This window comes from Antechinus flavipes, chromosome 4 (genome assembly GCF_016432865.1).
Source record: "Antechinus flavipes isolate AdamAnt ecotype Samford, QLD, Australia chromosome 4, AdamAnt_v2, whole genome shotgun sequence".
Lineage (NCBI taxonomy): Eukaryota > Metazoa > Chordata > Mammalia > Dasyuromorphia > Dasyuridae > Antechinus > Antechinus flavipes.
In genome coordinates, this window is record NC_067401.1 from 169,986,210 (window position 1) to 170,008,279 (window position 22,070).

At 36.5% G+C, this 22,070-nt stretch overlaps 1 protein-coding gene across 4 annotated transcripts in view; it reads right to left on the reverse strand.

Annotated features, from left to right (window-relative positions):
- Nucleotides 1–306: 306 nt before the first annotated feature.
- Nucleotides 307–22,070, reverse strand: part of C1QTNF1 (C1q and TNF related 1) — a 33,785-nt gene continuing 12,021 nt past the window's right edge. For 2 of the 4 annotated variants that reach the window (XM_051995463.1, XM_051995462.1), the window contains 4 exons: nt 9,074–9,266; nt 5,590–5,735; nt 4,371–4,747; nt 307–4,136 (listed from right to left, as the gene is read on the reverse strand). In XM_051995463.1, the coding sequence (XP_051851423.1) occupies nt 3,939–4,136; nt 4,371–4,747; nt 5,590–5,735; nt 9,074–9,255 (903 nt within the window). In that variant the 5' untranslated portion in view covers nt 9,256–9,266 and the 3' untranslated portion in view covers nt 307–3,938. Of the gene's footprint in view, nt 4,748–5,589; nt 5,736–9,073; nt 9,267–22,070 lie in introns of all 4 variants that reach the window. The other 2 variants (XM_051995465.1, XM_051995464.1) reach the window with 2 other exon arrangements.

Genomic DNA, 22,070 nt, shown 5'->3' on the forward strand with positions numbered 1-22,070 from the left:
GACTTCAATCAGAGCCATCCTTCAATAGATCCCTGCTCCACACCCACATGATATGATTAGAGAAATTAGTAAAGCTCCTCAACCCCAATTGGAACCATTTTTTGCAGTGCTGTCCAAAGAGAGTACAGAAAGCTCAATAAAGTTGCCCTAGGGCTACTTGGTTCAAGTGCCCACATTTCATTTATAAGCTATATGATCTGGGGAAGTCATTTGACTTCTCTGAGACTATTTCTCATCTGTAAAATGGGATAATAGCCTTTGCCCTACTCACCTCTTGGAAACTGTAATAAAAAACACATGAACATGTTGTGAGCATAACATAGCTTTATACATGTAAATCACTATTAACCTAAGAAATTCATACTTTTGATTAGGGAGGCAGTACAGTGGAAAGAAAAATGGATTTGAGTTAGGGAATAAAGTCTTGACTCTACCCTCTTATTATCTGGAAAAATAATTTAATCTTTATGGGTCTCAGTTTCCTCATCTATAAAATGAAGGGAGGGGAATTGAACCTCAAGATTATAGCTCTAAATCTATGTTTAAAGAATTAGAATCTTCAAAAGTTCTTGGTTAAAACATACTGACCATATATTAAAACTCACTCTGCCAGGTTACTGAGACATGTAAGAGGCATGTAAGAAGTGAACTAGAGTTCATCATAGGGAGGGCTAATATGTTAATATGCTCAGCTATTAACCCTGTGTAGAAGAGACACCTTATTCATTTGTGTATTTTTTGCTGTGCTTTGCACAATTATTTATTCTGAGGGTTTTTTAAATTATATGTTGAGCATATACATGCAAGGCACTGTGCAGGGTAGTCAGAATATAAGGATAAAGAGATAAAGAGGTTAATGGAAAAAAAGAAGAATGTTGTTTAATGAATGATTTTTTTTGGTTCAGTTCAGCAAACATTCAATAAATGAATGACATCCTTTCTAGGGACAACTAGGCAAGAGCTATATAGAAATAGAAATATTGTCATATTGTCAAATATATGTCATAGAAATGTTGATTTGGGAATAAAGGAGAAGGAACCTGAGCTCGGAGCACCATAGTAGGAGTCATGGGTAGCCAAGGAGTAGCACCGAATGCAATAGTAGGGGAGTAAGGCATAAAACAGGAGAGGGACATTGAAAGGAGTGTGTGAGGTTTTTTAGCCTATTTCATGTTATCCAAGGGTCAGCCTAGGATTTAGCATTTTCTTCTTGAAGCTGCTTCCATCCCTAGAGAGAGGGTGGAAGAACAGACACTTAGACAAAGTTCTGACTCACTCTTTTTTGGGGAAAAAAGAACAACAACAACAACAAAAAAAAAAAAACCAAGTGGCAGATTTCCCCATGATCTGATTCCAGCTAAGTGTAAACAAATGACAAGCTCCTACATCCAATGGCTATTAACTCTGGGAGGAAAAGAACAGGTGTCCATTAGCAGAGCAGGATCACAGCTGCCTACCCATGCCATGGCTCCAGGAATGTATGTACTAGCAGCCTACTTGCTCAGTGGCAATAGGCAAAGCTAAAACCAAAAACCAAAAAGAACAGCTGTTGGCCAACCTGCTGGCACCAGAGGGAATGAGGCAGTTGCTTTACAAACTGCTGGCAGTAGGGGTAAAGGACAGCTGGATACTTTTCCTCACTGGCAAAGGGCATGGAGAAGGAAAATACAAAAAGCAGCTGTACCTCCTGGATTTGGCACAATGATGACTTTTGATGAGCAAGAAACTGCCCTCATTAATCCAACAAAGCAGGGTACAAACAAGTTACACCCTGTGCCCAGATTATCTCCTTCTAGGTTGTTTCAGAGGAATGTTGCCTAGTGCCCTTTTGTTGGTAGATGCTATTTCCAAAGCTAAAAAACTAGAGAAACTGCATAATTGACCAGTAGGCTTATATTATGTTGACCCTGGAATGGGCTTCTCTGAATTTATCAGATCAGTTAGCTTTTCAGAAGTGACATATCCCTAGCTAAATTCATGAAATTGATCTTATATCCAGGGATGAAGAAAGATCTAAATCATTGCCATTCTTTCTCTATCCAAAAGGATGGAAGACGAGAAAGTCAGGACTGAACACACAAATAATTCACCAGACAAATTCTATATAGAAAGAAAAAAAAATTTTCTAATGTTCAATTATGTTTTAAAATTAGTACTTAGGGATTACCAAGAAGCCAACAAACTCTGCTCATTAGTTGTTTTGAGAAAAACAATTTAAAGCTTGACTTCCAAGTACTGACCCTGACCTCTAGGATCCAGTGCTGACACCTGGAAAGCACAGAGGATCAAACTATAGGGAGCCTAAAGTTTAAAAAAAAATAAAACAAGGTGAAGAGAAAGAATGTCCATACTCCAGACTGCAATGGTTCTCAAAGTGTGGTGCAATGAATTCTGGAGGGTCTCTGAAATTCTTTCAGAAGGTCTACAAATTCAAAATTAGTTTTTTTCTATTTATGATAAATATCTATTATGTAATCCATATAAACAAAAACTCTTTGGACATATTCTCAATAGTTGTTAATACCGTAAAGATACTAAGAAAAAGAGTTTGAGAACCACTGCTCCAGAGTATTGGTTCTGGAAGACCAAGATATGTGAAATATGTAACCCAATTATGCTTTCCTATTTACTGAAACTTCAACTTGGCTTTCATCAGCTAGAATAAAGCCACACTTATCTTTTAATTCTCTGGCCCAGTCCTTTTCCTGGTACCTTACAAAAATCTCCTTGCCACAGGTAATAGGATTGAAACAATATGAAAGGAAAACTGATGATCTGATGAGCAAAAAGACCTTCTTTCCCCTTCAATACACCTAGCCCTGATATTGATCCACATTACTGCTTGCCTCATGTAATATTCTATCTTGCTTTCTGATTACTGAAAGAGAAAATCACTGAACATAGATATCCCACTTCCCTTTCCACCCATTTCCAAGCAACAGGGAGAAAAGCATAATCAGGCACAATATTTCCTGCCCCCATGTTTGTCTTGTATCCACAACAATGATAAGGTTGTAAGAGGCATCCAGGGAACATCTGTTTTTCTTAATTCCAACTCACTCAACTAGCCACTAGGTTCCTGAGACATGAGTGATAAGAGTATATAGAAGAGCTGTCTTATACTATGTCCAGAAATAGTCATAACATATACCACAAGGTGGTGAGAAGTTCAACAGGAAATCATGGGGACTGTAGGCTTAATCTCTAAAATAGTCACACATATCAGTAAACAACCAGGAAGGCAACTAAAATGGCTTAGCTTGTTTCTTTTTGAAGTTACTCATTAGTTCCTACACTCATCTGCCCCAAGTAAAGAGAAGCCAAGTCAGACTTTGCTTGGTTCTTTTAATAACAAGCTATTCTAGATGACAGCTAGGCAAAGGAATAGCTGCCATCATGTGAACACCAATTGTATCATTTGAGCTCGCAATATTGGAGGGACTTTCCTACCCACACATTCCTCATAGCAGACAAGGTTAGTGGGTACTCTTTGGACACAACTTTTTTTACTTTCACAGTGACACTTTCTATCCTGGCAATGTCCTGAAAAAGGTATAAGAGGGGAAAAAGTCAATCTAGTCAATTCATAAGGAAGGCTTGGTAATGAAGCCAATAGAAATTGATCTATCCTTATAACAACTCTTTCCTCAACTTTCCTGTGATTGAAATACCAGTAGTCCTGGGAGCTGTAAAGAATATTCCTAGAACTATGTGCTAAAAGCAATTTTCTCTGGGGTAGAACTTCATTCAGTGGGAAGATAAAATAACTACTCTTATTTTCCATGATATACTTTGTTCTGTTTAGTAACCCTTTAAATGTTTCCTAATTAGTTCCAGTAATGGGAATGGAAACTTTTTTTTCTGGGAAATTCAGCTATATTATTAAGCTATTAAGGGATTTGTATCCTGTTAGAAGCAGGATATCCCCAGTATCCTTCTCACATGTTCCCTTCTCTGATAATTGAAGAAATTTCCAAAGTTACACAAAAAGGCATTACAAAATTTAGGAATAGATAACATTTTTCATTTAATGAGAATCCTGTGGAATGTAGATGGAGTGGAAGCAGCGATCCAGGAGGAGAATGGTATTTCAGGAGGGATTCAGCCTGGTGCTTGAATATCAAAGAGGGAAGGTGCTGGTCATGGAAATATAAAAGATTATAGTCATCTTCTGGAGCTGAGAAAGAAGCTGAGGCTTATGGCTCAGCATTGTGTTTGATCAGATACCCACTAAAGGTGATATAGGTGTCAAACTCATCACTGAAGATGGCATTCTCCCGCTCCCCCTTGAAGAGCCGTACCCAGACTTCATCCTGTTCCTGAAGTTCCAACATCAAGCTTTGACTCTGCATGATGCTTCGGTCGCTCACCTGGGCATAGAGTATCACCACTTCAGCATCATTCTTCATGATGTGGAGATAGGTCTCCTTCTGGTTCCAGGTGTGCACATTGAGGCTGAAGAAGTAGATTCCAGGCACGTAGCAGTAGAATTTACCTGTGAACATGTTGAAGTGACTGTAGAGGTTGACAAATTCCATGTCAAAAATCAGCGTCTGATAGTAATCATTGCTGTGCAAGGGCTTCTTCCGTCCCACTGAGAAGGCAGCATAGTGGTTCTTACATCGGTCACCAGGAGCCCCCATTGTACCCTTTTGTCCCTTTGGCCCAACATGGCCCCTGGCACCTATTGATCCTGTTTTGCCAAATTTCCCTTGGAGGCCCCGCTCTCCTCTGTCACCCTTTTCACCTAAAAGGGATATAAAAAAACATGGCATTAAGTGGTTCACCCTTCTGTTATCATCCCAGGAAACATTCTGTCTTCCCTCATACTTTCAGCATCCAGGTTCCCAGATTAATTCTTCAATCCTAACTTCTACTCTGGCTATCCCATTTTTATTTTTCATATCCTGAGCACAGAGATGATTTGATTCCCAAACAATCCACCAACCCCAAGGAACTTTCTATTTTGATCCAGAACCAACAATTTTTTTTTTCTTGAAAGCCCTGGCAAGGAAAAAGGGATCATATGGGTTTGTCCAAAAGCAGCAGTTTCAGTGACCAAGCCCATGGCTCACTTTAAGCGAATTAATTGCAGATGTCGGAGCTCCAGGATCCAGCCTCCTCACCACAAAATCCAGGTCACATGTGTTCCCAGTTAGATTTTGCAGTGTTGTGCAAGGTTATCTGATGCTCGCAGTATTGTGGCGTTCAGGTGGCATTTCAGAAAACAGGCTGGGGAGCACCAAACCTCAAAACAAAGAACAAAGAAACTTGCAGTCAAGAATGCAAGTATAGGTAGAAGAGACCCAAATTGTCTCCATACCTTGCTGTTCTGATCTATATTATCCTGAGGATTCATCTCCTGAGGCACATCTTAAAAAAGTATTCACAACCTTGCCTAGAATCTCAAAAGGAAGCAGAAGTTTCCTTCTTTCTCTTCTAGGCAAAAAATCACTATGACCTTGTAGTCCAAACTGCCCCAGAAGAATTTATTTCCCTTCTAAATAGAGTATTCATTCTTAGATATGGGGAGTAATCCCTCCTATACTCATTTTTGACATGTTCAAAGAATAAGACCATCTCCCTGACCTTTTAAGATAGTGATATTGATCTGGGGCATTGGCATTGGCATTGGCTGGTACATGGGGATGCCTGAGTCACAACAGCGGAAACACTGAGAGGCAGAGGACTGTTCTTCCAGGCTGGGATTGTTCTTTTCATGGTGATCTTCAACCCTGAATGAAAAAAGGATTACAGAAAAGAAAATAAGACCTTCTAACAAAGAAATAATCTCTTTTAGTCATTTTACTGAATAACTCCCACAGAAATGTGGAAGGAGAATTGGATTTTGAGTCAGAGAATCTGGGATCACATCCTAGCTTTGCCTAGTTTGGCTTTCATTTAATTTCTCAAGACCTTGATTTCTTCTGCTATGAAAAAGAGAGAGTTGAATTAGATGACTCTAATGTCCCTTTCAGTTCTAAATCTGTGAACTTTTAAAATACGATGTAAACCGCTGTTCACTCTCTTAGCTTCCATGCTGAAGTAGTACCAAATTTTATGCTCACCACCCTGCTTTCCCTCAATACTTCCCCCAAATGTTCAGAAGGGAGCTTTTATCCTTTTTAACCAAACACAATCAACAAATGATTATCAACTATCTATTTATTACTATGCAAAATATTGTCCTAAACTTTGTTTATTGGAAGATAATGAATGAAAGATGCAAGGTTGTCTGGGGGTTATTTACACCAATGATGGGTCAGCATGTAAAGAGATCGGGTTTCATCAGCTCATCTAGATGCATTTATTAAGTATCTAATTTTGTCAGGCACTTTTCTAGGTGATACAACTAGAAAGATGAAAATGAATCTGTTTGGAACTGGAAAAAGTCTTAAGGGATGATCTAGTACACCTCCTCATTTTAAGGATGAGGAAACTGAATCCTTGAGAAATAAGGTGGCTGATCTAAGGTCAAAGAGATACTAAATGGCAGTATGGATGTTGAAACCAGAGCTTTTGACTTGACATCTGGTGCTCTTACCACTATTCCACACTATTAGCAGAACAACAACAATCATTGTGAATATGGCCATCAATAAGGACTTGTGATCTTGTCTAAGCACCAGCACAGATCACATCCCATGTATGTAAAGCTTATCAGATTCGTTGCAACTACATTCCGCCTGACTATTGTTGTTGAATTGTTTCAATCATATCTAACTATTTGCGATCAGATTTAGGGTTTTCTTGGCAATACTGGAATAGTTTGACATTACTGCTCCAATTCATTTTACAGGTGAGGGAAATAAGGCAAAAAGAGTTAAGTGACTTGCCCAGAGTCAGATAGCTAGTATGTGTCTGCAGTTGGATTTGAACTTAGGTCTAAGTAAATCCAGACCAAAATCAACCCACTGTGCCACTTAGCTGCCAACAATCTAGCTGGAGTTACATAAGGCTCAGTTAGATAGTTTCAGAGGCTGTATCTTAAATCCTGTTTTTCCTGATTCTAACTTAATCCATTATAATACACTGCCTTTCAACACCATGATAAATCTAAGTAGAATAGAGCACTTTGCATTTGGCTTATTTATAGGGAAATAGTTATAGTCAAATATAAAATAAAATACATCCTTGACTTGGTTTCTCATATGTCCCATAAGAAGGTTGTTTCTTTTTTAAATTATCTACAAGATACAACCCAGGTGTAACCTTCTATATTCTATTGTAATGTTTACATCTTGAGCCAAAAAATCACTAGGATCACCTATAAGGCAACAGTTTCATGCTACCACCTAGTGGTTTCCTGTTGAATTGTACAGATTTCTTGAGTCAAGAAAGGTATTTGACTAGGACCTCTGAATCATAGCTGATTTTACACAGATGGGGTGTTCTCATTAGGCTTAAAATTTTAGACTAGAATTACATAAGACTCATTCAAATGAAGTGATCTACCCATAGTTACCCAGCTTATCAGATGCATTCCATTTAAAGACTCAGCCTATCTTAATTCTAGATAGAAAATTAAATCCAGAGGTTGCCCATATAGTTCTATTCTGCTACTTCACATTCCTTTCTTATGTCCTCGAAATAGAGCTAAGAAACAAGTGAGCTCAGTTTGCAAGATAATTAAGAGGTAAAAGAAATGAGGTGACAATTTCCACATAGGCTTTTTTTTTTTTTTCTTACAAGGAACTCAATGTATTTTATCACAGAGAGTTTGAAGTCTACACATCCAACACAAGTGGCAGTAAATCCTAAGTTTTTCCATGGAATAGCCTTTTCTGATCTTGCTGTCTTAATAGGAAGATAGAAGGCATAAGAGAAAAGGAGGAGACAATGTGGTCCAGTGGGGGGAAAACACAAGATTTGGAGTAAGAGGATCTGGCTTCTAAATTTCTCCTCCCTCCACACTACTTGTGCAAAGTTAGGCAAGTAACTCTTTGGGCTTTAATTTCCTCATCTGCACAATGAAAGCATTGGGCCAGAACTGCTAGTCCTGAATATATGATTCTATGATGTATCCTATGATCCTTCTCCACTTGAATCATAGCATTCAGAACTAAAAGAGACCTTAAAGGTCAACCAACCCTCTCTGCAGAGGAGGAAACTGAGTCACTGAAAAGTTAAGTGTCTTGACCAAAAGTCACCCAAATAAATTAGTAGCCGTTATTAGTGAGCCTCTGCCTGTTCCTTTTGAAGTTTCTGTTTTTGTGATGCCCTGCTCAATGCTGTGTCACACCAGATGAAAGTCAGGATTAATCGCATTCCTTTATATGTAGAAGGAAGGTAGGAAGGAGGCCATTCGCTTTTTTTAAATGAACTCAACCATTTTTTAAGTTCCTGTAGTAGATAGGCACTGAAAATATAAATAAGGCAAAGTTCATGCTCTCAATGAGCTTACACTCCAAGAGTAGAGAAAGACATGCACTCATATAGATAATTATAATACAATGAAGTCAGAAAGCCCTATGTTCAAATCTGACAGAGAAAATCTGGGCAAATCACTTAACATCTTAGTATCTCTGGCAATGCTAAGAAAACATGCTGACCTTTGTCAAAGGAAATTTCTGTACTGGGAAATAGCTATGTTTGTCCAGACTAAAGGATTATTCACTTTCAAGATAAGGAACTTGAGTCATTAAGCAGAATGTTCTGAAGATCACAATCTAGCAGAAAAGCTAGACTTAGAATCCAAAAATTCTGTTTTGTTAGCCAAGGACTTTAGACATAATCATTCAGTGATAAGCCTGTGAAGCTGGGAGATCCAGCATTAAGCTCATTAAAACCAGTGATTAAGAGCTCATATTCATAAAATCATAGGATTTTTAAATTGTAAGAGCTCATATAGATCAATGCAGTTCAATTCCTCTTATTTTACAAAGAAAGAAAGTGAGATTCCTAGATATTAAATAACTCCCAAAATTATAAGGTAGGCAGTAAGAAAGTCAGGATTTGAATCTAGGTTCACTGATTACAAATACAGAACTTTTTTCATTACATCACACCACCAAGACAAATGGCTCACATAACCCAGTTCCCATGCTTTAAACCAGTGCCTTAAATGTCTCACTTTTCAATGTGATCTGGCAACGGTGATGGTGGGACTTCCACCTTAAACTCTTCCTGAGTTTCCTCCTGGTCCTTCTGAGGTTGCTGCTTTTGTGATACCCTGCCCAGTGCTGTGTCACACCAGATGAGAGTCAGCAGCAGGCAGGATCCAAAAATGAATCCAAATTTGTAGGAACCAATCATTTTTTCTTGCTCTAGGGTAGAAAGAGACACACAGGAAAAGTTTGAGAGTCAAACCATAGCAGATGAAACAATAACTGAGATGCCCTCCCTTATCTATAGCTATGGGGAAATGTCTCTGCCAGAACTTATTTTGATCTTATAAACTATAATGATAGGAATCACAACCTGGGACTTGAGCCCATCTGTTTGAGGCTTGAGAGATGAGAACTGACTGGCTAATTTCTTAAAGTAACATTCACTGCCCCAGCACAAGAACAGTAACTTTTCCAGAAGCTTGAAGAATGAAACATATGGAAATTCATATTTAGAACTCCATTAACCATTGTTATTCCAATTATTAGACAATCAGTTGTTTAGAGGAAGCCAAATATGATGGAATGAACACTAAATCAGGAGCCAAATGGTTTAGACTTGAAACACTGCTCCATGAGTCACTAGTTGCACGAAGAGCAAACTACTTCAACTTTCTGAGTTATGGTTTCCTTATCTGTAAAATGGAGATAACAATTCTTGCTTCACCAACTCAAAGGGCTGTGAATATAAAGAGGAATACTAAGAGAACCCTCCAATTTGTTGAACTGGCACTAGGCATGCATGGCTCTATGGACAAACATGTTCTTATCCAGTGCTGAAGGAAATGGTTAACAAGCAGTTCACAGTAGTTTTTATGTCTCCCTGTGATTGAATGATGATTGACATTTGAGCCAGGAATAGTTGTCTTCACTAGAACTTTAAGAGCAATTAAAAAAAAAATTCTGCCTTCTGTTCTTTTAGGCTATCCCTTGTATTTTCATCAGAGAGAGGTTCCCTCCCCTTCCCCATGGCGTGCAATGATAACAGCGCATAGTAGTAAGAGCATGGGCTTGCTTAGATGAGCCTGAAATTGGACTCGATGTTTCTAGCTGCCTCTTCCTTTTTGTATTTCTTTCCCTGAACCCAAGTCACTAAAGGACAATCTTGAGAAAGGGTCATTTCCAGTCTTGTCAGTAATCTTGGGAATCTGAGAATTTTGGATTTGACAATGTAGTAGATTGTGATTCCCTCTACATATTCTCAGAGGAAAAAATGATAACTACCAAGAAAATTCTGTAGCCAAAAAAACTAAAAATATCGAAGCCATGCTATATTTTGTCAGGAAGTATGGACTTTTGAGTTGTTTAGACTCAATTCTAAGGTGAATGCGGAATATCTTTTGAGTAGTTTTACAAAGTTGCCTTTAACTCTCAGGAACAATAGATAATAGGTTACTCTTTCATGTTGTAATTTTTGTTAATGTGGTTTTTGAATTTTAAGCATTTATTTTATGGAAAAGGAAGTAATTGTTATCCTATATCTGATATCTACTTTATATATTGTGTATTTCTTCTAGAAGGGATCCAATTCATTTCTTTAATTTAATAGAGACCCTAAACATGAGCCATACATAAGTTTTGTTTAAGAGATTTTTGTGACACTCGGGGATGAGTGGAATGAGCCAGAGAATGTGAGAAAAGCCTTCTCTCTTAAAATTGAAATCTAAGTCCTTGTGAATCCAAAGCCACAGTTCTTATAGAAAGGAGGGCTCTCCCTGGGGACCAAGGTAACTCAAAGTGTTATGTGAGTTATTCAGGACTATATAAATGTGAACTGTTATTACTGGACCCACTTAGAAAAGGAGAAAATTCCCAAGTGATTTTGTAGTCATTGAAGTGGTTAAATCATCCCTTGATTGCACTCTATGTGATACTGGATTATTTTCTCCCATTGTCCCTCCCCAGTAAATTAGGTGGTTAAGAAAGTAGGTAACTACAATAGTCCTCTAGGGAATTATTTAATATACCTTCTGAAACATCTAATTTAGAAAGAGTATTCCTACCCCTTAAGATGATACCACTCTAATTCAACCTTCATTTCCCTCTCATATCTGCTTTCTTAAAAAGCATTAGACCTTAAAATCCTTAACAAAATCTCAAAATATTCATTCCTGAAAGAAGCTGTAGAACATTTGCTGAATTATTGATGACAGGGCAATTCTTGAATTTAAAATAAGAAAAATTTCATATATCTTTTCACCATTCAAAACTGGGCATTTCAAGGCTCTTTGGACAACGTCCACTTGGATAGAATACTATAGTATGAAACTAAAATCCTGATGCTTGTATACACTAAGCCTTGGGATTAGTATCTCACAATGGTCAGAATGACCTGTCATCTCTGATGAATTCCAGTTTATCAGAATCGACTTTACTTATAGATTCCTAAACTCCTACAGCTGGAAGGGACATTAATTGCTAACTTCATTGTTTTAGGGGTATAGAAATTGAAGTCTAGAAAGTGATTTGCCCAAAGTCACAAAATCAGTGACTGTGGTGTAAAAGTTAACTATGACAAAGCAAAATGATTAAATTATTTACTTTTACAACAAATCTTATAATATTCTTACATCTTTAAAAAAAAACTTTTGATATGCAATATATTCTGCTTTTGCTGCAATCCCTTGTTTTACACAATTTGGTATTGAGTTCACAAGTTTATGACATATTTTTTGTCACAAGACAATACATTCCTTTGGATATTAAGCATACCTTTGATAAACAGTCTGTTTTCTCAAGTCTAGCTTTAATTATAGGCCAAAGGTTTTGTGGTGGGAGTTATATTCTAACCCCTTTCCTTCATACAAGTTAAACAATTTTTTTTCCCTTAAAAGGTATTGAAACTATTCTTTAGACAAGATTCTCAGATAAAGATTTGAGCTGTTAACAACACTAGTAGGTTGCCTGAGTACAAAACAACTCCAAGGAACTCCAGATGCTTTCTGATGTTTGGTTAGTGGACTACCATGAGCAATTTAGAGGCAGAGTAGCTTCATTCAGATGAATCAACTTTCAATATTCCATTTTTTGGTATCATCTTTTCCATAATAAGCAATTCTTTCTACATAGCAATAGTTGTTTGTCATTTTTGAAAAGGACCAATGACATCACAGGTAATGTCTTGACTCATGAGTGAATTGGATTTAAGTGAGACAGATTTGTGCAAAATCATCAGCCTCTATCTCTCTTCTAAAGTCATGAAGTCTAATGGCAAGACAAAAAATCAGGATGACTGCCGATGGCTGGGGATGTAGTGAATTATGTTTATATCTTCAATGTCTGATCAGGATTTAAGTGCTTCCCAGTGCCTATTTCAGCTTCCTTCATGGCTGTTGAAATAAATTGTTTCTGGCATTCTCATTGTTTTTCCAACTTCAAGAAATCTAAGCCTCACTGTAGAAGAATCAATAACAACCCCTCAAGGTTCTAGGTAACCTCCTAAGGTCTTTACTTCTTTCCTGAAGACCAATTAGACTATTTTACCTAATAATAGCTTGTTGGGTTCTTGGAACTGTTTTTGTTGTTAATTGCTTTGTTTGTGCTTTGATGTAACTGATCTTATTTCTTTGCGTGCTTGAAACACTAATAGTCACTGCATTACCTCTAACAGTCATGAATTGTGCTCTTTAAGAACTATAGCTTTTACATCCTTTGAATAATACCAATTTTTTTAAACCACAGAACTAAAAGCACAACAAATGAAATGCATTTGTACGGAAGTAAGTCCCAGCAATCAACTGGCAGAGAACTCACTAAAAATGGGAAAGCCAGCTAAATCCAATTGGATCTAGTCAAAGTTTTGAGTCACAGATACACATGACTATTGCTGTTACATAACAAAATTATTGTTCTATGTAATTTGTTCACTATTATATCATGAAATTAGCAATGGATCACAGATCTCTTTTATCTCCCATCCAAAACTATAAGGAAAAAGTAAGTTTTATCAAGAGGACAATGAAGAAGGAAAATTTGTAAAGGTCATAGGCATGATTTTTTTAAACTTAATAGTATTTTATTTTTTCCAATTACATGTAAAGATAGTTTTCAACATTCATCTTTGTAAGATTTTGAGCTCTAAATTTTTCTCTTTTTTTCCTTTCCCTCTCTCCTCAAAACATCAAGCAATCTGATATAGGTAACATATGTACAATTATGTTACATATATTTCCACTTTAGTCTTGTTGTGAAAGAAGACTCAGAACAAAAGGGAAAAACAACAAGAAAAATCAAAACAGAAAACAACAAAAAAGTGAAAATAGTATCTTCAATCTGCATTCAGGTGCCATAGTTCTTTCTCTTTTTTTTTTCATTTTCCCATATTGAGTCTCTTGGATCTTGGATCATCAAATTGCTGAGAAGTTAAGTCTCTCATAGTTGATCTTTGCACAATGTTGCTGTTATTGTATATAATGTTCTCTGGTTCTGTTCACTTCAGTCAGCATCAGTTCATATAAGTCTTACTAGGTTTTTCTGAAACCCATGTGCTCATCATTTCTTATAGAACAATAGTATTTTGTTAAATTAAAATACTGCAACTTGTTTAGCCATTCCCCAATTGATAGACATTCCCTCAATTTCCAGTTCTTTGTCACCACAAAAAGAGTTGCTATAAAGATTTTTGTATATATAGGTTCTTTCTCCTTTTAATGATCTCTTTGGGATACAGACTTAGTAGTGGTATTTCTGGATCAAAAAGTATACTCAGTTTTATAGCCCTTTAGGCATAAATCCAAATTGCTCTCTAGAATGGTTTTATCAGTTCACAATTCTACCTACAATGTATCAGTGTTCCAATTTCCCCTACAGCTTCTTAAATGTTTATCTTTTCCCTTTTCTATCCTATTAGCCAATCTGATAGACATGAGGTGGTATCTCAGAATTGTTTTAATTAGTATTTCTCTAATCAATTATGATTTAGAGCATTTTTTCACCTGACTGCAGATAGCTTTAATTTCTTCATGCATGATTTAAAAAAATCATTTTATTGTATCACTTGCTGTATTACTATACAGCAACAAGATTGTTTCCATCAGTTTATTCAAATGAATTGTATTTTCCAGAGTTTTCATTTTCCCAATGATTCTGACATTAGTTCTGACATTTTAAAATATTGTGTAAGAAGGATTCTCTGATTGTTAGAAGTTATTTTCATTATATATGTAAAGAAATTAATAAGATTCTAGAAGATCACTTCCTTGGCGATACTTGAGCAATGGATGAGACAAAGGCAGCTTAGAGCATTGGGTAAAACTGGCAACTTCAGCTGGGAAAGGATTGACCCTTTACTGAGCTCAGAATGAGTTTTTGTTTTACAAATAAGGCAGTGTCCCTCAAACAAGAAACAACTTAATGGGTATAGTATTGTACTTTTCACATGCATTTATCATTTTCTTATGTATTTATCATTTATATGTAAGCAAAAAGGATACTCTTTTACCCACTCCAATTCATCCTCCATTCAGCCATTAAAGAGATTTTCCCAAGTCCCATCATGTTGCACATACTTCTAGCTAATCGATAAAGTCCAATGACTTCCAACTGTCTCCAGGAACAAATACAAAATGTTCTGTTTGGCATCAAAATCAAGCTTCCTCCTATGTTTCCAGTTTTCTTGCAACTTACTCTCTGACATAATCTTAGCTTTGGTGACACTGGCTTCCTGGCAGTTCCATGAACAAGGCACTTCCATCTCTTGGTTTGAAGCATTCTCTCTGGCTATCCTCATGCCTGAAAAAGTCTCCTTCTTCCATTCCAACTACTGAGTCCTTTAAGTTCCCACTAAACTTCTCTACAAAAAGCCTTCTCTAACTCCTCTTAATTCTCATGACTTTTTCCTGTTAAGTATTTCCTATTTATTCTATAAACAGCTTGCTTTGTATATATTTGTTTGCATGTTATTTTCCCCATTTAGATTGTCAGCTCCTTGAGGGAAGATACTGTCTTTTGCCTCTTTTTATATCCCTAATACTTAGCAGAGTGCCTGATACCTAGTAGATGCTTAATAAATCTTTACTGATCAACTGATGTAATGACTTACAGGGCCAGATTCCAGCCCAAGTTTTGATTCTAAAGGCAAAATTCTTTATACTTCACCAAACTACTACAACAAAAGACATCACAATTCTGATCAATATAGTGACTAATTGTGACTTCATTCTTTTGATGGGATGGGACTATTTCGAATTACCTCTGAGATCAGGTTACTAGACAAGTAGTTGCCCTGTCTTCCACTTGGCTTTGGTAGAAGTGAGCTCATGGCCACTTCTGCTTTTTTGATCTTAGGTAAAAGAACACTACAAAATGGAATAGTTCACAGACCTTGTGTGTTTGGGAAATCCAGGGGTCTAATATGAATGGTAGCAGTAGCATTGTCCACTGATGACAGACAGCAGTGCAAGTACCTACAACAGATAGCAACATCCACAGGAGTGGCAGCAACTTCAAGGAATATAATTTTTCATTGCAGAGAGACGTTCCAGCTATGGCTTCTAGAAAGTCACTTATCCTGGGAATCTAACAGAGAGTTACACTTAAGAGAAACTTCAAGAGAACTCAACAAGGGGAGAAAATGACTTCTAGGGCCAGAAGTTGGGAGGTTCCACATCCTTACATGTGTTCTCCACATGTGTGTCTCATTTTGATTATGCTTTAAGACTGAGTCAACTCTCCCCATGGACATTATGTGCATTTATGGGAAAGTGTGTCCCAATGTTTGGGGAAAATATTTTGTATCAACTCTTCTTGTTCTAACTTCTCAGTGAAGACATTTGCTAATAGCTAATTACGTCCTGTTGGCTAGGTATAACTGGAGGATGCACATGTGGGGGGTGTTTGACTGAATAACAACAGTGCTAGCTGCACAGTCCTTGAGCGTTAACCCTAGAATCCTGAGTAACTAAGAGCAATCACCTTCAAACTGCGTTTCAGTGTAAGATGGTAGAGTGAGGCATAGAAAGAATGCTACAAGTCCTCTGGAGTTGCTTGGTCATTAAATTGATTTGAATTCAGATATATTTTAAGTCTATTATTCTTTTTATTATTGTGGTCATTATATTTATTATTCTTTTGGTTCTACTTATTTCACTTTGTATTAGTTCATCCAAGTCTTTCCAGGTTCCTTTGAATTCCTCATATTTGTTGTTTCTTATTAAATAATCATTCTATTAAATTTACATACAATATTTGTTTAGCCATCCCTTAGAGTCATCTACTTTTTTATTTTTTTGACTACCAAAAAAAAATTGCAATGTTTTTCTATTGTTTTGTTTTGTTTTTTTTCTCTTAACCTCTGAGCTATGGGCCCAATAACTGGACCAAAGAGTACAAATAGTTTTGTCATATTTCTCACAGGATTCCAGATTGTTTTCTGAATGGCACAACTTCACTAACTGCTAATTCATGTACCTGTCTTCCATACCCCTCTAACTATTCTACTATTTCCATATTTTGTTATCATTGCCTACTTGCTGGTATAAAATGAAATTTCTGAATGCTCTTCCTACTATTCATTATGTTTCTCTAAATAGAAGTTCAAAAGATATAGATTTGTCATTAGGGAAATATTGAAAATAATTTTCCACAGACTCTCAAGATTTTTTCAAAAATCTTGTGCTCCCATGGGGTTTGAATCCATTCCAATTCATTGGAGGGATACTCATCCTTCCAAAATAACAACACACCTTTGGTTCTATGAATATCTACAAAGAAGAGAACATTATGTCATCATTTCCAAGAATATGATCCTTCTCCAGTGAAGGACGTGGTCACTAAGTGATTTTTTTTCTTTTAGTGGCATGTAGTTTTCCTCCTGCCCATTCAACATTTAACTCATGCTAACACAAAAATAGGATTGGCATATAGACAGTAGGCTAAGGATACCTAACTTTCAGTTAGACTCTGCTGACTCTGGATAACTCCTTGATATTTTTTTTTTTAAAGGTAGAAGAATTTATTTATTTATTTATTTTTAAATTTTAATAACTTTTTATTGATAGAACGCATGCCAGGGTAATTTTTTTACAGCATTATCCCTTGCATTCACTTCTGTTCCAATTTTTCCTCTCCCTCCCTCCACCCCTTCCCCCAGATGGCAAGCAGTCCTTTATATGTTGAATGGGTTACAGTATATACTAGATACAATATGTGTGCAGAACCAGTTTTCTTGTTGCACAGGGAGAATTGAATTCAGAAGGTATAAATAACTGGGGAAGAAAAACAAAAATGCAAGCAGTTTATATTCATCTCCCAGTGTTCTTTCTCTGGGTGTAGCTGTTTCTGTCCATCTTTGATCAATTAAGGCTCTCTTTATCGAAGAGATCCACTTCCATCAGAATACATCCTCAAACAGTATTGTTGTTGAGGTATATAATGATCTCCTGGTTCTGCTCATTTCACTCAGCATCAGTTCATGTAAGTCTCCCCAGTCCTCTCTGTATTCATCCTGCTGGTCATTCCTTACAGAACAATAATATTCCATAACATTCATATACCACAATTTACTCAACCATTCTCCAATGGATGGACATCCTTTCATTTTCCAACTTCTAGCCACTACAAACAGGGCTGCCACAAACATTTTGGCACATACAGGTCCCTTTCCTTTCTTTAGTATCTCTTTGGGGTATAAGCCCAGTGATAACTCCTTGATATGTAACTATCCAGTAAATTTTGCACTAATGAAGCTCTGGTCAACTCAGCAAGCATTAGTCCCCAAATCTACCCACCTAACTTGAACATTAATGAAAATTCCCACACTAAAAATCTTATTTTTCCTTATGCTTCAAGAGTTCTCTTGAATTCAGATTTGAGGGAAAAATAAATGGTAACCTCAATGGTTAAGGAACAACTACATTATTATAGTCTAACATTAAGAGGAGGGAAAATCTTTCAGTAGTTCTTTCCTTTTTCCCCAGAGAATTCATTAATCACACTTAATTGTTCATTTGCCAAACTGAAGAAGGTGAAGAGAGAAAGAGCAGCTTTTAGTTGATGAATGATATTTATTCACCTCTCCAGAAAGCCATTTAATATTTAATTCTGCTGCTATATAACTATATATATTATGTAATATATAATATAACTATAATACATAACTATATGTAATGTTACATATCTATATATAACTTTTGAGTTATTCCAAAGGGCTTGGTCATAGAACTAGGGGGCCAGGAATAAACAGAGTTTTTTGTCGTTGCTTTGTTTTGTTTTTATCATTAGGGTTTCCTAAGCTCTGGAGAGTTTTTGATTTAACTTATGAGTAGACTACCCAAAGTACCACTAACGCTGACCTTCCTGGAAAGGATTTGTGGATGGATGAAAATGAAAGCCACAGCAAATAGAAGGAATGAAGGTGGGTAGAATGAAGAAGGAAGCTGTCACAACAAGAGAAATATATTTGACCTGTCAAAGAGATACCAATAAAAAGAACATCATCAGAACTTGTAGACTTAAAAAGATGAGAGCTTGCTGATTAGTCAGAACTATCCCTTTTACCTTTCTAGTCCAATTGTTTATCTTTTTTCTAGTCCAAGTACATTTTTGTTTGTTTCATATCTATTATTTCTAGTTTAGATTGTATCTGCCTACCATCTATTATTTCCAGTTTAGATTTTATTTATCTACCAGTTTTTTTTTTTACCTACCTACCCTGATGAACAGTAGAAATGCTAAGCTCACTATGTGTTTTATTTAATGATTTACAAAAGAGATTATAAAGGGAAGTATTCTCTCCTTTAAAATGATAAATATTTGATTCAAACATGTGTGGATGATAGACATAGAGATAGAAGCAGCAAGGTAAAATGTGAGGACCAGTGGTTTTTAACAACTAGTTCTCTGGGAGAATGTACAAGGGACACACTTTTAAGTTTAATTAACATTTTCTCCATCACTTTCTTAAGTCTAGATAATCAATTGAACAATTAAATGAAACCCAGATTGGTAGCATTTGCTTATTTCTGAAGTATAAATGCTCACACTGAAAATTTAACAAGATTTGCCTCCAGCATACCCTTGATGGAGACTTAGAACTAGAGTGCTGCAAGCCTGGCAAAGTCTGACAGTTTTAAAATGTATGCTGATACTAACCTCAAGCTGTGAGTGAGAAAAATACAGGCATTTTCCTTTTTTTCCCTTTTTTTTTTTCTGGCAGCAGATATTTGGCACATGGAGTTTGAAAATTAAGCAGTATCCCACAAATTTCTTAGGAGGAGAAAGCTAGGTCCGGGGAAGAAAAATAAGCAGTAGGAAAGGTCCACAAACAAGAAAGGAGGGGAATGATTTGCCTGAGCATACCCAGAGAGCACTTTTAGCTCAGAAGATGATTGACAAGTCAATCTGCCTTGCTCACCAGTGCCATCTGCTAACTCCAATAAACATAAATACAAACACATACATACACAACACATATTCATACATACATGTGCATATATCTACATTTTGTGTGCGTGTCTGCATATGTTCCTGCTTTCACCAATAAGTTCCTGGTTTACCAATAAAGCTAAGACTCTGAGATTTTGAAGTTACCTTCACTCTCTGAATCTTCCTCTCACCGTTTTTTTTGTTTGTTTGTTTGCTTGTGGGTTTTTTTTGTTTGTTTGTTTGTTTTGGGTTTTTTGCTGAGGCAATTGGGGTTAAGTGACTTGTCCAGGGTCACATAGCTAAGGGTTAAGTGTCTGAGGCCAGATTTGAACTCAGGTCTATCCTGACTTCAGGACTGGTGCTCTATCCACTGCACCACCTAGCTGCCCCTTCCTCTCACCCTTTCAAAAAAAGTTCTCCATCTTTAGAAAAGGAATGATTAGTTGAGATGAGAGAGTTCTTTTATTAGAACTATTCATTATAAAACTAAGTAAAAAGATACTCTTGAGCTGATTGCTAGTTTGTCAAACAGTGGCTTCCTTCCTTTCGGTCTGGTCTATACCAAACATGAAAGAGAGAGAAAAGGTAGCCTTGTAGACAGATACTCAATAGTCCCAAAAGAGTCTAAACAAAAATTCTTCCTATCTTATAAAGTCACCACTTTCTCCTATTGAAATTTCTCATGTTCTTGGAATAAAAAACCTCTTTAGAGCACTGAAAAGAATCTGGACAGCCTGGAAGTCTAAGGACCAAGACTGATTTCACTCTTTGAGTGAGCTCTGCCAGCTTTGCATACCAGTTTGGCTTCCTACCCTATTATTCCATCCCAATAGAAACACCAATTTTCTCTGGTAAAAAAGATGTCCTTACCTTACCTCCTAGCATTAAGCTCTCAAGCAGTAGCCTTACTTTTTATCAGAGAAACCCATATGTTAGAGATAGGATAGAGAAAAGAAGATTTCTGATGAGACTTTTTGTCAGAGACAATAAATTTTTGTTATGTTTATGATTTACTGCCTTCCTCAGTAGCTAGTGACATGGCACTTGATAGCTCCCAAACTGAAGGGTAGTAAAGGGTTTAATTATTTATATGACTTTATGTCTCCAGAATTCAATTAAAATTATTGATTGATTAATTGATTGATACCAGGAACAAAAATTGCTCTTCCAATATTTTGGACCCTTTCCCCAAACTTTATTAGCCCTCAGTCTTCCAACCACCATCAAGTGAAGTTACCTAGAGATAAAATTTTGTTCTATTTCCAACTGCAGATAAGACAAATTGAATATTCACCATAACCACATAACAAAATCAGTTAATAGTATTTATTTTTTATTTTTCCACTAAAAGCTATGGATCATTGTCAATGCAGCAATAACAAAGATTCCATTTAAAATTACCAGGTTTTGCCTTAGACCCCCAACTTCTTGACTTTTGAGAATATGGCAGTTAAGTTTGCTCTTATTCCTATTGAGGATAGAGGAAGCATGACTAAGTTAGCTCATGGAGGCAGGTATGTGGCACAGTGGATGGAAAGCTTGGCCTGGACTCAGGAATATCTGACTTCAAATCCAGCCTCAGACACTTAATTGGCTTTGTGACCCTGGGCAGATCACTTAATCTCTGTTTGCCTTATCTGAAAAATAAGGATAATAATAACATAACAGTTATAAGATCCAAATGAAATAATAGTTATAATAATTTAAAATTATAAATTCAGCATAGTGCCTTGCACATAGTAGGTGTTTATGAATGCTTATTTCTTTCCTTCCTCTTGTTTTCATTCTACCTGATCTATTTGGTTTGGGACTATAATGTCCTGTTCTTCATTAGACTTTTCTCTTCTTTCCCCATGTATCACTCAAGCCTTTATGAACTAAATAGAACATTTTAATTCCTTGGTCATAACAACCCTCTGTTCCTCTTCTCTTTCTTGCACAATCAATAAACAAAAAATAGATCTATTTAATAAGCTTGGGAGCTAGTGTTGGGCACCATTTGGTCTTTGGGTCAAATTATTATCTAAAGATGATGCAGGAACATAAATAAATACCAACCAGGAATTCAAAACAGCAATCCCCATAGGTTCACATATACCCATCCCTCCAAATAACTCTTGTGTTTCTAAATATACTTAGCTCAAGGAAAAGTGAAGGAAGAGATACAGTGTATCTAGGATACTTAAACCCTGAGGTTGCTGGAGAAGGATAAGCATCCAGGATAGTGAAGGGCCATAAAATCATGTTTTAAGAAAATATCCTGAAGAAATTGGGAGTAGAATGGAAGAAAAAAATAAATGCTCATTAATTTAAATATAAAAAACATCTATTTTTAAAAAGAACAGGGGCTACTGCCAGAGAAGGCCCTATAAAAAGAAGTTCATTTTAGGCAAAAATTGTTTTTCATTTTTTTTCCTTTATATCTCCATTCCTTAATATCTTGCAAATAATTATACATTTTTAAAAGATGCAAATGAGTGGAGTGCTATAACATTGAGGCAATGGCTTCAGGAAGGTGAGAAACATGATAAAAGGGTAGAAAGTAAAGCAAAGGAAGCAGAGAGATGCCAGTAGATAAACTTCATAATTTTTATGGGGCTA